At 38.7% G+C, this 13,862-nt stretch overlaps 1 protein-coding gene across 1 annotated transcript; it reads left to right on the top strand.

Moving 5' to 3' along the window:
• Nucleotides 1–2,242: 2,242 nt before the first annotated feature.
• txnipa (thioredoxin interacting protein a) lies at nt 2,243–5,723 on the top strand. The gene is made up of 6 exons (XM_041809034.1): nt 2,243–2,589; nt 3,498–3,573; nt 3,672–3,819; nt 3,922–4,281; nt 4,365–4,667; nt 4,757–5,723. The coding sequence occupies exons 1-6, from the start codon at nt 2,334–2,336 to the stop codon at nt 4,802–4,804; spliced, it is 1,191 nt and encodes a 396-aa protein (XP_041664968.1). The 5' UTR covers nt 2,243–2,333; the 3' UTR covers nt 4,805–5,723.
• Nucleotides 5,724–13,862: the final 8,139 nt, after the last annotated feature.

Genomic DNA, 13,862 nt, shown 5'->3' with positions numbered 1-13,862 from the left:
AACATTAACCACACATTGAGATTAGACGAGTGTAAGATCTTTCTGGATTTTGTACGAGAAACATAACCTCATTGACTGGTTTATTCATCTTTAATCCAAAAACTGTATAAACAGTACTTTAATGTGCTCTACCCATGAGTAAACACTTCTTCTATCTGACTCCTCAGAGCACAGTAAGTATGTAGCTATCAGCTTTGGGCATTGATGAAATGTGAGTAAAAGTTGATAGTGAAACCTGTATCTGAAGACGTTCTTTCCTGGAAATGTACAAAATCATTGCTCCATAATCAGCTAATGAGCCAGCCTTATTGAACAGGTGTGTGCACACATAATAGGAATAAGCCTCTGGTCTGACTTTGCTATCCAAACATTAAATGTTAAAGATTAACTACAAATAAAAAAGGCTTGCTGAGGCAACGGTAAGGAGGGCAAAGAAAGATTGAATAATTATGATAAATATGCTGTACTGTAGGTTATTGTGTGATCTCGAGGTTAATTTCCACAAGGTTAAGTATTCTTCCAGGATTTAAAGTTCTGAAAGTGTGCTTTGAGTCATTTTAGGGCTAACAGAACTCAGGACAGTATAATAAACATGTTATGAGGAGATACAATATGACGCAGTCCTAAATGGGACTGTACATTACAGTACCACACCATTCTATCCATTACAATACAAGATGACTCTAAATGCTATGTGCAGAACAATATGATATAAAAAAAAAGTTTTATACATTACAACATAATACACAATATATTTCTACATGGTTATACTTCATGTTAACATTATGTTGAATTATGATACCATGTAATATGATATGATACTATGCAAAAATACAATACGACATAATATGGTATGATATGGTTCAATACCATGCCATATATACAGTACAAAAACCATACAATACAGTTGCAACATGATGCACAACATGGTACAGTACAGTATCATCACAGTAAAACAGAGCCTGCTTAAAGCAAGCCAGAACAAGCGACAAAAACGATTAAAAACTCCTGTCTTTTCATAAACATGTCTCTGCAGTAGCCTACTAGCCCATTTCCTTCTGTAAGCTACATAAGAGAAGTACATGGGGTTCTTGTTGTTAAAATGTTTGTCTCTTCTTCCTTCTTGGCTGATTTGCAAACCATGTGCTCATCACTAACAACTGTATTTGACTGTAAACATAAACAAGTGTGCCCTGGCATGGAACAATGCTACTTATGTGAAAGCAGACAATCAGAAGGGGACAGGGGGAGCAATCACGCTCGGGTGTGATCTTGTAAAATCATGCCTATTGTAAGAAAGCCTGGCAGCAGACTTGCATACTAATGTCTTTCTACATTAAATGACAAAGTTAGCCAATACATTATCAGAAAGATGAATTTATCACTTTCTGCTGGATGATTGCATGGCGTGGTGCATGCATGGCAGCAGTGGTGCCACTATATTTGGCTACATCGATGTTGTTTTATTAAAAATTTTTTTGAAAAGTGGGTCAGGACTGGGCACTACCGGTTCTGCAGTCTATATGCATATATTACGTGTCTCATATTCTGTTTCCCATCACCCTGGACCAACAAAGACAGCATGCAGAATCATAAATCATGACTTACAGCTAGCCTCTGACCCACAAGTTCACATAAAGACCATGAACTGTAATGTTCAGTCTGCACCAGTTCAGTCTGTGACCTCTTCACATAACTATTCTGTCATTTCTCTTCAGTCAAATATCAAATAACAATGTCAATATGTTGAAAGGTGTGTCATATACGGGTTGGAATTACTGAGGTGTGTTGTAAGTAGAAATGAAGCCATTTTACACTACGAACCAAATCTATATTTTTAAAAATATATTTAATTTTGAACTTCTGTATTCCAGTTTAAACCGGTTAATGTTATGACGATGCGTTTTAGGAATCACCGTTTGGCAACGACCGAGATGTACCTGGGTGACTCATGGATAGCTGATAGCATTCAGACAGTCCTCTGCCTGGTTTCTGTCTGTTTACTACAAATGTACTTTTTCTCTCCATCCACCCTCCGCTTCCTGCTTCACATCTGCTGCTCATGCTCTACATTCTCAGAGCCATGCGGTGTCCACGCGTCGTTTCTGGCCGCTGATTGGCTAGAGCCGACACAAACAGAGCTTCTCCACCAATGGGAGCGCTGTGCACGCGCTGAGCCATGCTGTTCACCCAGGCTGCTCATGTACCGCGGAGGCTGGACATATAAAACCAGCGGAGCTGCCTTTGTTTACAGCAGTGAGTGAAAAGAAAGTAACGGGAACTCCACGCAACTGAAAAAGTCGATCGTTTTTGGATATTCCACACCAAAAACAATGGTGGCAATGGCAAAACGACTCAAGACTTTCCAGATTGTCTTTACGGACCCCAGTAAGACATTTTACTGCGGAGGGGACAGGCTGTCGGGCCGGGTGGAGGTGGAAGTGAACGAGGTGACCAGAGTATCTGCAGTGAAGCTTCTGGGTCTTGGCTGCGCCAAAGTGGGGTACTCTAAAGGCAAGCAGCGATGTCGACAGGAGGCTGAATACCTCCGACATGAGGAGACGTTAAAGCTGGATGGACAACCGACTGGTACGTACTTACCTGGTTCACACATTAGCCATGGAAAGATAACATGCCTTTGAAAGTGTATTGATCAATGTCATCGATATTGTGATAACGATCTATGATGCTGACGTGTTATTGACCTACCATGTCTAGCTTTCAGAGGTAATTAGTAAATTATGATATGATTTTAAAGTAACGGGAACTGCTCGGACTCATGATGTGCTAATGTCTTGTCTTTAAAATTATAGATTTTCTAGATGGCAAAAACCAAAATAATAACTGATATTTTGATTGAATTTCATTTAATGTATATATCTGATGGCATATATTCATTGAATGTAATATCTACTTAGCATTTAAACGTACTTAACACTGGGGAACGCAAATAGTGCATGATGATAAGTAAAACATGCAAGTCACTGCCCAAAAGTTGGCAAGGATGTTTTTTTGTTTGTCCTTTAATCACAGTTATCAGTTAATATGATCACGGTAAGCCAGAAATCATAATTGAAACTTGGTAACATACCCAGCAAAGGCAAATTCGACCAAATTGCCAAAATGGGACACTAAAGTGAAAATATATTCACAGTAAAAGACTATATTGTAAGCAGTTATCCATAATATACATACATGAGTAAAAATAATAAAATGAGACTTTAAAGGGGATATATTTAGGATGAGATGTCCTGTAATGATTTACTGGCAATAAACACTATCTGAAACTTGAACTTCCCTGATGCCCCCTCCTTAGTAGAGAATAGGGAGTCTCCCAGACAGGAATTATGGGTAATAACTCCACTGGTGTTTCCCATGATGAATCACATGGCCATTGGTTTCAGTTAGTCTCACAGGAGAGGCTTTAACTAGGGCATAAAGTCACAGTGAACAGGAGGATAACAGAGTTGTAAAACTGATTCATTTTCTGTCTACAGACTCTGATGGATCAGTCGTCTTGAGGCCTGGAAACAAATACGAGTACACATTTGAATTTGAGCTCCCTCAGAACGGGTAAGACAGTGTTTTCAATAAAGCATGACTTAATTGTTAAATAATGAGTCCTGTTTCTAGAATGGTTTTACTTATTTTCCCTATGCATGGTCTTACAGGCAGCTGGTGTCGTCATACAAAGGAAAGTTCGGTTATGTCCACTACTATGTGAAGGCTGTGATGGAGAGGCCACAGCAGCCCTGCCTGGAGTGCAAGAAACCCTTCGAGGTGGAGGAGCCTTTGGATGTGAACACCCCCGACCTGCTGGTAAGTGCACTGACACTGTAAAAGAGCTGGAAATCTGAGCTCTGTCATGTTATGTAACACAGGTCTCATGTTGCTTGATTTAATGTCTTCTTGTTTCTTCAGTCTCCCGCAGGCGGCATGAAGGAGAAGAAAGTCACCTGCATGTTCATCCCAGACGGCCAGGTGTCGCTCAACGCAAAAATTGACCGCCGTGGTTTCTGCGAGGGTGAGGATATCTGCATCAATGCAAAGTTTGAGAACACCTGCTCCCGTATCGTGGTCCCGAAAGCCGCCATCATTGCCAAACACACATACCAGGCCAACGGGCGGACCAAAGTGTTTCGTCAGAAGTTGTCAGCAGTGCGAGGTAACCACATCATTTCTGGGATGTGCGATGCCTGGCAGGGGAAGACAATCAGGGTGCCCAAGATCAAACCATCCATGCTTGGCTGCAACATCATCCGGGTGGAGTACGCCCTCATGGTGAGTCCCACACAAGTCGCCATGTAGATTTCTTGAACATTTATAAAGTTCAAGTTAATTAATGGGTTTAAATTCTTCTCCAGATCTACGTCCACATCCCAGGCAGCGAGAAGCTGATCCTGGAGCTGCCCTTGGTCATTGGGACTGCTGGCCTCGGCAGCCGCAGCAACAGCGTGAGCAGCCAGGAGGGTTCGATCAGCAATGCCTCACAGAGCTGGGTGTCCCTTAGGATGCCCTCCGAGCCTCCAAGCTACTGTGACATCACCCGGGACTGCCGCCTGGACCAGCCACTCACGCCGCTGCTCGATGACGTGGACGGAGATGACAGTCCGATCTTCATGAACGACCCATCCTTCGTGTTTCCCCCACCTCCAGCCTACACAGAGGTAAGAATCCAAACCAAGTCAGAGTTATATGATATACAGTATTCTTTTCTTTAATAAGAAATTAATGAGTGTTTGTTTTCTTTCTCCAGGCAGAGGAGGAGTTTAACGGAAATGCCCGCATGCTGCCAGTCTGCTGAAGTCGGCAGGGACTCCTAAACTGGTCCAGCTCTCAGGGACCGATCATTTAAACGCACTTGAAAAGGAGCATGAGGTCCAAACTCCCGAGTGTTTGATGGAGGAGTGGAGCCAGGTCTGAGGAGATGGACTGATCCTGTGCTCGCCTGTCGCTTCGTAACTTTTGCCCTTCATCGCCTGAGTCTTCCTCCTGGCGTTCATCAGGTCCTGGACCTAGAGGCCGAGTCTCCGAGCCTGTGCAGTGCTACATTTCTGAATAAGCTGTCCTTTTGAAAGACCCTCAGACACTTTATGACTTTAAAAATCAGGGCTGAGCAGTAAATGAGTTGCCCCCCGTCTGCTGTGCTTTATTAGGGTTTCTCTCTCCCTCACCATTCCAGTCAAACTCCAGAGGAACACTCCATCCTGTTGACAAGCGTGTTGCTGTCAGGAATATTACCGAGCATGCTAAGAAGACCCCATGGCGCCTTTATTCTGTCTGTCTGAAGCCATTTTTATTCCTGTATGTATTTGCACTTTTTGGTTGATGATGCAGTTTGCTCTACTACTGCCTAAAGAGTTTCTGTTTGTTTTGTTTGAACAATATTTGTGTAGTGGAGTGATTTATATTTTAACCTCGCGTCATGTTTCCATATAAGGGCTTAGCTTAGCTTAGTGCCAACATGTTCCACCAACACGCTCCAGTCTGATGGGACGCACTTTGTGTGAGGATAATCATTTTTCTGTCGTTGTCCAAGACAACATTTCATTCCACTGTGGTGGTTTCATAACTTCTGTTCTATCAGGGCGCAAAGAAAATCACTGTTAAAGACTGATTTGTGACAAAGCATGTTTGCAATGCATCCTTGATATACTTTAAACAAGTATTTTTGTATGAAACCCTATGGGTTATTTTTTTATAATAAAGAAATATTCAAAATATGCAACATGTCTGCCCTTTTATTTAAAGATCTGGATGGTTTCAGATCTGATCTAATTTTCTTAAAACACAGCTAATGATTCTGCATGCTGTCTTTGTTGTTCCAAGACGATAAATGTTCCTGCAGTGTTAAGCCTCAGTGGAGGCCTCATATTTTCACAGTTTTTGGCTCAACAGACCAAATCTGTTTCATTTTTAGAACTAGTTACCAACCTTAAGAGCTTAGTATACATCATCACACCAGCAGGTTACTAAGGCTGTTTTTTTGTTGTTTTTTCCCCCAGAACATTGCATAACAGTAGGCAAGTATCCCATTAGTCTGGTATTGAAACAGGTCAGAGCTGGGTGTTGGATGGTGGCCCTGAAAGACAAAAAATATTAAACTGAATGGGGGGGGGGGGGGGGGGGCACTGTATTTAATGAACTTAAAAAATAATTTCCCACTTTAAAACCATTTCACTAAAAACTGAAATATGTGAAATTAAAAATTCAAGGTACATGACTAAACACAAAACATGTATGACACAAAACACTGAACAAATGCAAACATTCACGACGTAGCAAAGATACATAGTAAAGAACAAAATATTGAAATGCAATTGTAACTGAAAATTTCCCAAAAGAAAGAAAAATGTATTTGATTTATTTGACTTTATTTAACCAGGAAAAAAACTAATTGAGATTAAAAAAGGTCATTTACAAGATTGCCTGGAAATTTAGCATATAGTGTAACTTTTTTTTTGAGATTCTCTTTTAAGCAAATGCTTTTGGTGAAGAGTTTCAATCTCTGTAGTGTCACAAGCAAGATTATCAAAATTATCATCACTACAATGTACATACATTTTTTTTAACAATAGCATGTGTTTCAAAGTGATAGTGAAAGTGAGAGTCCTTATTGTCCTCTATGGATAATAACAAATCATACTGAAAAAATATCTAAGTAACGCTGTTACCCTGAGATATTGAGATAAATCAGTCGAGAGCTCAGGAATAGAAACAAAATGTTAATCATCACAGAAAGCAGCAAAGTCAATGCAGGTATAATAATAATAATAATAATCTTTATTGTAATAAGGAGAGGGGTTAATACTACTCCCCTCTTTTGACTTCCATATCTTACACCCATAAAGTCTGATTTTCCCCCTGTATATTAAAAAACAGATACCATTTTAAATTCATCGATAACCTGCACTTTTAAAGTGTAAGTTAGTAAGTTCTACTTCTACTTGTGGGATTATTTTCAAGTCTGTTTTTAGTGAAGTATCATTGAAAGCACCTTCTGTTAAAGTTTCTCACTGCTTTGTCCTTTGGAATTGCTTGTTTGATGATTTTTAGCATTGAAAATACTGAAATTTCAAAGAACTGAACCTATTTCATGACAGATGCAGAAGGGGAATGCTTCCATTACACTTCACAATCAGAATCAATTGCACAGAAACATTGATAACAGCGTGGTACCTGAGCATTACCAATGTTCTTGCACACTCTCAACAGTGTGCAGGAGATTCATTAAAAAAAAATTTGTGTATGTTTATCATTGTTTGTGTAAGAACACGTGTCAGATGCCTGACTTTAACAAGTTTTGGTCTGTAAATATCTATCAGTCAATCACAGTGTCATTAGTCAATCATTAATCATTGCTGCTCTGTCTGGAAGAACCTGTCAGTATGCTAACGGTTAGCTGTCACAATTGAGTGTTTTCTGAAGGACTGGGGTTAAAAGGTGTGCTAAGTTGGCATATTAGAGCTGAAATAATTAACCCACATAAGTCATGGAAACACATCTAGGCTATACTGAAGGGTCTCTGATTGATGGTTGGTAAATCATCACTTTTAATAATCAAATATGTTAGAATTGATGGTTCCAAGAGTCTTTTTCTGCTGTCATTTTTCAGGTAAATCTCAAAATCAACACTACCAAATCCTCAATTTTTTTTCTGCTCGGGTCAGTAGGTCAAATCATGTTATGAAAATGCATCTGAAAATAATATTGAAAGGATGGTTTAAATTTATAACAACATATTAATAATTACCCGTAGAGAGAAAAGGGATGCCATGGTTTAATGGTTAAAAAAAAAAATGGAAAGATTAAAAGTTTGAAAACTACAGAAGCCTTTAGAGGACACGCCCATACATTTGATCCCTGTATTCCCACATAAGCAAATTTCAAATGTTTTCTCAAAATCTTTATAAATATCACGGATGACATACTAGCCTATACACAAAAGGTAACATTTCTAAAATCCACACTGTGATTCATAACTTTAATCCACCATCATGGAAAAAAACAAGACTGGCATGGGAACAAGACTAAAACATTGAATTCTCAGAGAAGATGTGGCAACTATGCTTAGACTGCATTCCCACTTCCTCTCTTTGTACTAAACAGTGCCTGAGTCAATTTAAAGTGTAGCATCGCCTACACTATTCAAATGACAGGCTTGCAAAAATAAATATGAATGTAGTGCAGCCTGTTTAAGATGTCATCAGAGTCCACTACTGTAGGTCATATGTTTCAGCATTACCAGTCTTTGAATAGTTTATGTAAAATAAATTTTATGTTCTTTCACGTATGTGTTGGAAAACAATAAAACCTTCTCCATACAGTTCCATTTTCGGGGTCCTCTGTCCAGAGATTAATGTTTCTAAATCACAAGCAAAGGCTACAGTTTTTGCCTTGTTAATGGCCTAAAGACTGATTATTTGAAATTAAACACACCTCCATCTTTAACAGTTGAATTAAGGAAATGCTTTCCATGCTACAGCTTTAATACTAAGATACAACAGAGGCAGCTGTCATGAGAAATTCAGAGTGACCTGGTCTCCTTCTATTGAATCTGAGTACAAATTAATATTTTGTATTTTCCTTCAATGTGACAATGTGAAGAACTATGTGTAACTGGAAAAATCTATGTTAACAAAGGAGGTTGTTTTTCTTTTTTGTTTAATTTATGTATGTATCTTATTTATGACTGCCTTATTGAGTTTACTGATTTACTTGTCAAGGTGTTATTTAATTTTATGTACTTGGTTCCTTATTCTTGTCCATTTGTACTTTCATTATTCTTATTTGTAAACTGTGGGTGGGTGGGTTAAGGGAATTAATGTTCTTGGTTGCTACTGAAAATATATAAATAAAGTATTGAAAAAATCTTTAAAAATGAATGCATAGTTACAGCTTTGATATCATGAGGTCATAGGATAGATAAGACCAGATCTCAATTAAAAATCCAAATAAATTTTGTATAATGGGGAAACAACAGTTAAATAAACAAATGGATGTATGCCAGCCTATGGCTTTGGTGGACAAATAAAAATCTGAGGATTTAACTGACCATGTCATGATGACTGAGTAGGTTCTCATCCACCCAAGTCATGGTTATCCAAAACTTGGTCCAAAGGAGGGCAACTGTGTTTGATTGAGGTTGCTGAAGACATAATGTTTCTGTGTTGTGTAACTTTTAATTTAGTAATATTTAATTTATATACTTATATTTTTCAATAAGATTATTGCTATCAAAGAAGTTGTAAAAAAAACCTGTAAAATAATTGGATTAAATACAGAGGGAAAAAAACACCAGAGGATTCTGCTGTGTTAATTAAAATGACAACCCTAATTAAGGTTTTTATGGATGAGAGGATGGATGGATTAATGGATGGATGGATGAATAGTTGGATTAATGGATGGATTAATGGATAGATGGATTTATGGATGTATGGATGGATGGATGGATTTATGGATGGATTAATGGATGGATTTATGGATTTATGGATGGATGGATATATGGATGGATGGATGGATTTATGGATTTTTGGACGAATGGATAGATAGTTGGATGGATTTATGAATGGATGGATGCATTTATGGATGGATGAATGCATTTAAGGATGGATGGATTTATGAATAGATGGATGGATTTATGGATGGATTTATGGATGATTGATGCATTTATGGATTTATGGATGGATGCATATATGGATTGATTGATGGATGGATTTATGGATGCATTTATGGATGGATGAATGCATTTAAGGATGGATGGATGGATGGATGGATGGATAGATTAATGGATAGATGGATTTATGTATGTATGTATATGGATTTATGGATGGATGCATATATGGATGGATTAATGGATGGATGGATGGATGGATGGATTTTATGGTGGGTGGATGGATTTATGGATGGATGGATATATGGATGGATGGATGGATGGATGGATGGATGGATTTATGGATGGATGGATGGATGGATGGATGGATGGACGGATGGATTTATGGATGGATGGATGGATTTATGGGTGGGTGGATGGATTTTTGGATGGATGGATGGATGGATGGATGGGTTTATGGATGGATGGATGGATGGATGGATGGACAGAAAACTGTATGAAAGGATGGATGGATAACTGCATAGATGGATGGAATGATGTTTAGATGAATGGATAGATAGCTGGATGGATCATCTGAGCCACCATCTGTTTCTTTTCTGATAAATTGACTAAAGTAACAGATTTTCTTAGTGACAGAACTAATTTACAGTACGATGCTTTTTACATTTGAAAAAGTAATCTGATTACTCTAATGGATTACTTCATGACACGTTACCCCAACACTGATCCTCCAACCCTATGACACCAACAACAATGGCACCATAAGTAAATCCCCCTTTCTTTTCTGTTCATTGCTGGATTTGACCTTCTGCTCATTGTTTTCAGCACCTCTACATACTGGAATGGACAGGTTTCTGTGTGAGTGGCTGATTGGATATTGCTGTTAATGAGCAGTTGAACAGCTATCTCTAATAAAGTGGTCGCGAGTGTAAAGTAAGAATGGATGTTTAGGTTCATAGGCAGGTTTTACACGTGTTTGTCTGTAAAGTTAAAGTAAGAGCTGCACTGCATGGTGTTGGTGTTTAGCATAAAGACGTCAGTTTCCCTTAAATCATCCGTCCTCTGCCAATGTGAAGTCGGAGACTGCAGCAAACTATTTTTAGCCCAACAACCACAGGATGAACATGGTGAAGTTTTCAGCATTTCATCACAAGAACTCTTGCTGTGCTGAATTTGTGTAACGCCGAGGTCATGTACTTTCCTCTTTCTCAACTGTTTCCTGTGTAAGCAGATCATATGACTCCAAACACAGCCATGTGTGTGTCTGCCTGTTTGTGTGGCTGATCAGAGCTCGCCACTTCTCAAACTCACAGCTGTTTTGGATCTGATGAGTTCGCATTGTTCCCTCCGATGAACCTTCACCCAGTTTTTTTCTTTTTTTTAAGGCCGCTGGTGTACCATTCAGATTTTCCATCATAAAAATAGACGAGGATGAGAGGATGACAGAGAAAGACCAAAGATATGCAAAACTTCCAGAGGGACACAGAGAGGACGGACAGGGGAACAAAACAACAACAAGGGCAAACAAAATTACGTAACAGACTCAAACCCTGCACAGAACAACAAAAAGCACCAAAAAGGCCAAAAATTGACTGTAATAAAGACAAAAAGTGCAAAGGGGCACAAAGTACCTGCATCAAGCTGTTTATGTTAGTAAAAAATCTTATAGCAGCTGCAAAAAAGGCATAAAATAGCAAAAACAAAGTCAGCAAACATCTGGAAAATGACTTTTCAATACCGAAGAGAAACAAAACAACAGCAAAAAGACCTTCAGAGACTGCAAAAATACATAGAGACACAAATGAACATCCAAAGGACCACAAAACGGTCATAAATAAACACGGAAGACCACAAAGACACACAAAATGACAATATAGATACACAACTAGCACAACAAAACAGAAGTAACCACAAAGGCACAGAAGAATTGTAGAAATATACTAGTGCTGTCAAACGATTAAAATTTCTAATCAGATTTATCACGGGTTGCTGTGGATTAATTTCAATTAATCATGATTAATTAATTAATTAATTTTTTTTTTTTTGGTACTCAAATTTCCCACTGAGAGGGCCAACGTGCTGTCTAGCGTTTTCCATATCGAGTTGGTTGGTCACCACCGAATCAACAGCCCATTGCGTGGCAGCATACTCGACGTTAACCCTACTTGGACAAACTGCCCGAAATGCGTTGCCAGAGATGTTTCAGGGATTTTGAGTCACTCTGCGCTGTAGATGGGTTAATTGCATCAAAATTTTTTATCAGATTAATCATGATGATGGATTAATCTGCATTAACTTGTTAATTTTGACAGCCCTTAAATATACATATTTTTTGTTAAGACAGTGTTTCCCAACCATTTTTCCTTGCCCTATGCACCTAAGAAAAGCGGAGCCCTCCCAGGACCCACAGGAGAAGAAAAAGTGACACACTGCCACCAAAAATCAACATAGATTTAATTCTTTCACTGATAAACCCTAAGAAACGCGTATGCATGCTATTTATATCAAAACACCTTTGCAAACAACTTAACAAATGCTTTATCTTGGTTTTAGTCAGTATTTTAAAAATCTAATTTTGGCAGCCTCAGAGCAGAAAAAGCCTCCCCCTTAGATCTTGTCATTTCATCATATTTGTATTATTTTTTAATCAATTACTACTTTATCTATCTCTATAGATCTGCATGTTAGTCCTTTTATTTGATTTTTGTGACTGTATTTTTCACATTTTTACCTTTTCTTCTTGTTTGACTTTGAGACCTCCTCAGTTTATCTTGATCTTCTTATTCCAGAGTTTCTTCCTTTATTATGTGTTAAAGCATTTTGTAAACATCTGCTTTTGAAGGTACTTCTAGTGCATCCAAAAAAGTAGAATATCAAGAAAAAGTTCTTTTTTTTCCTGTGATTTGATTCAAAAAGAGAAACTCTTATAAATTCTGGATTCATATCATACAAACTGGAATATCCCAAGGATTTTGGTTTTGTTTAATCTTGATGATTACAGCTTACAGCTCACAAAAATAAAATATCCACTATCTCAACTTTTCAATATTGTGGAAAATTCCAAATGGCAAAGGCTCCTCAAGCCTTCATTCTCTCATCCTGGTTTAGTACCCACAAGCACAATCATGGGGAAGACTGCTGACTTGACAAATGTCCAGAAGACAATCAGACACCCTCCACAAAGACAATAAGCCACAGAAAGCTGACAGTAAGAAAAAAGAGCGGTAAGACAAGGAGCACAGAAAACAGGAATGACTGTCAAACAAAGCAGATTCAATAACTTAGGGGAACTTCACAAGGAGTGGACTGAGGCTGGAGTCTGTGGATCAAGAGCCACTACACACAGACAGGTCCAGGAGGTGGACTACAAGTGTGGTGTTCCTAGTGTCAAGCCAATCCTAAACCACAGACATCATCAGCGTCTCACCTGGGCTAAGGAGGAAAAGATCTGGACCATTGCTCAGTGGTCCAAAGCCTTGTTTTCACATCAAATTTAATTTGGCATTTCATTTGTCAATCAAGGTCCCAGAGTCTGGAGGGAGATCGGAGAGGCCCAGAATCCAAAACACTTGGAGTCCAGTGTTTTCAGTTTCCACATTCAGTGATGGTTTGAGGTGCCATGTCATCTGCTGCTGTTGGTCCACTGTGCTTTATCAAGTCCAGCGTCAACACTGTCAGCCATCTACCAGGTGAGAATCTTTGGGAAAATGCAAAGAGGAAGATGACAGACACCAGACCCAACAGTACAGACGAGCTGAAGGCAACCGGGGCTCCACCTGGGCTGCATAAATGAAGATAATTTTACACAAGGCCAACACTGATGTATCAAATATCTTTCAGTCTTTGATATTCTAATATCTTGAGCTGTAAGCTGTTATCATCAAGATTAAATGAAAGTTGTGACATATTTCTCTTTTAATACATAAATCTTGATAAATGGAATTTTAACTTTTTGAGTTAAATCAGGAGGAAAAAATATTGCATGATATTCTACGTTTTGAGATGCTCTAGTATCTCAATAAAGTTACTATTATTATTTGTATAAAATTTGTCCTGGTGATGCCAAACATGTGCTTCATTATTCTGCTGAACCCTCCATTCAGAGGAGCCTCTCCTCTCGAACATCTCCATTAAAGGACAAAAAGCAGCAGGAGCAGTAGGGCTGTTCTGCTGGAGTATAAACATATACTGCGCCCTGGTGGAGGAAACATGCTACTACAGCTGAATTAGTAGTGGAAAACAAACTCCC

The sequence above is a fragment of the Cheilinus undulatus genome, linkage group 16 (genome assembly GCF_018320785.1).
Source record: "Cheilinus undulatus linkage group 16, ASM1832078v1, whole genome shotgun sequence".
Classification (NCBI taxonomy): Eukaryota; Metazoa; Chordata; class Actinopteri; order Labriformes; family Labridae; genus Cheilinus; species Cheilinus undulatus.
The sequence above is the reverse complement of the archived record's forward strand: the minus strand, read 5'-3'. Positions and strand labels throughout refer to the sequence as shown.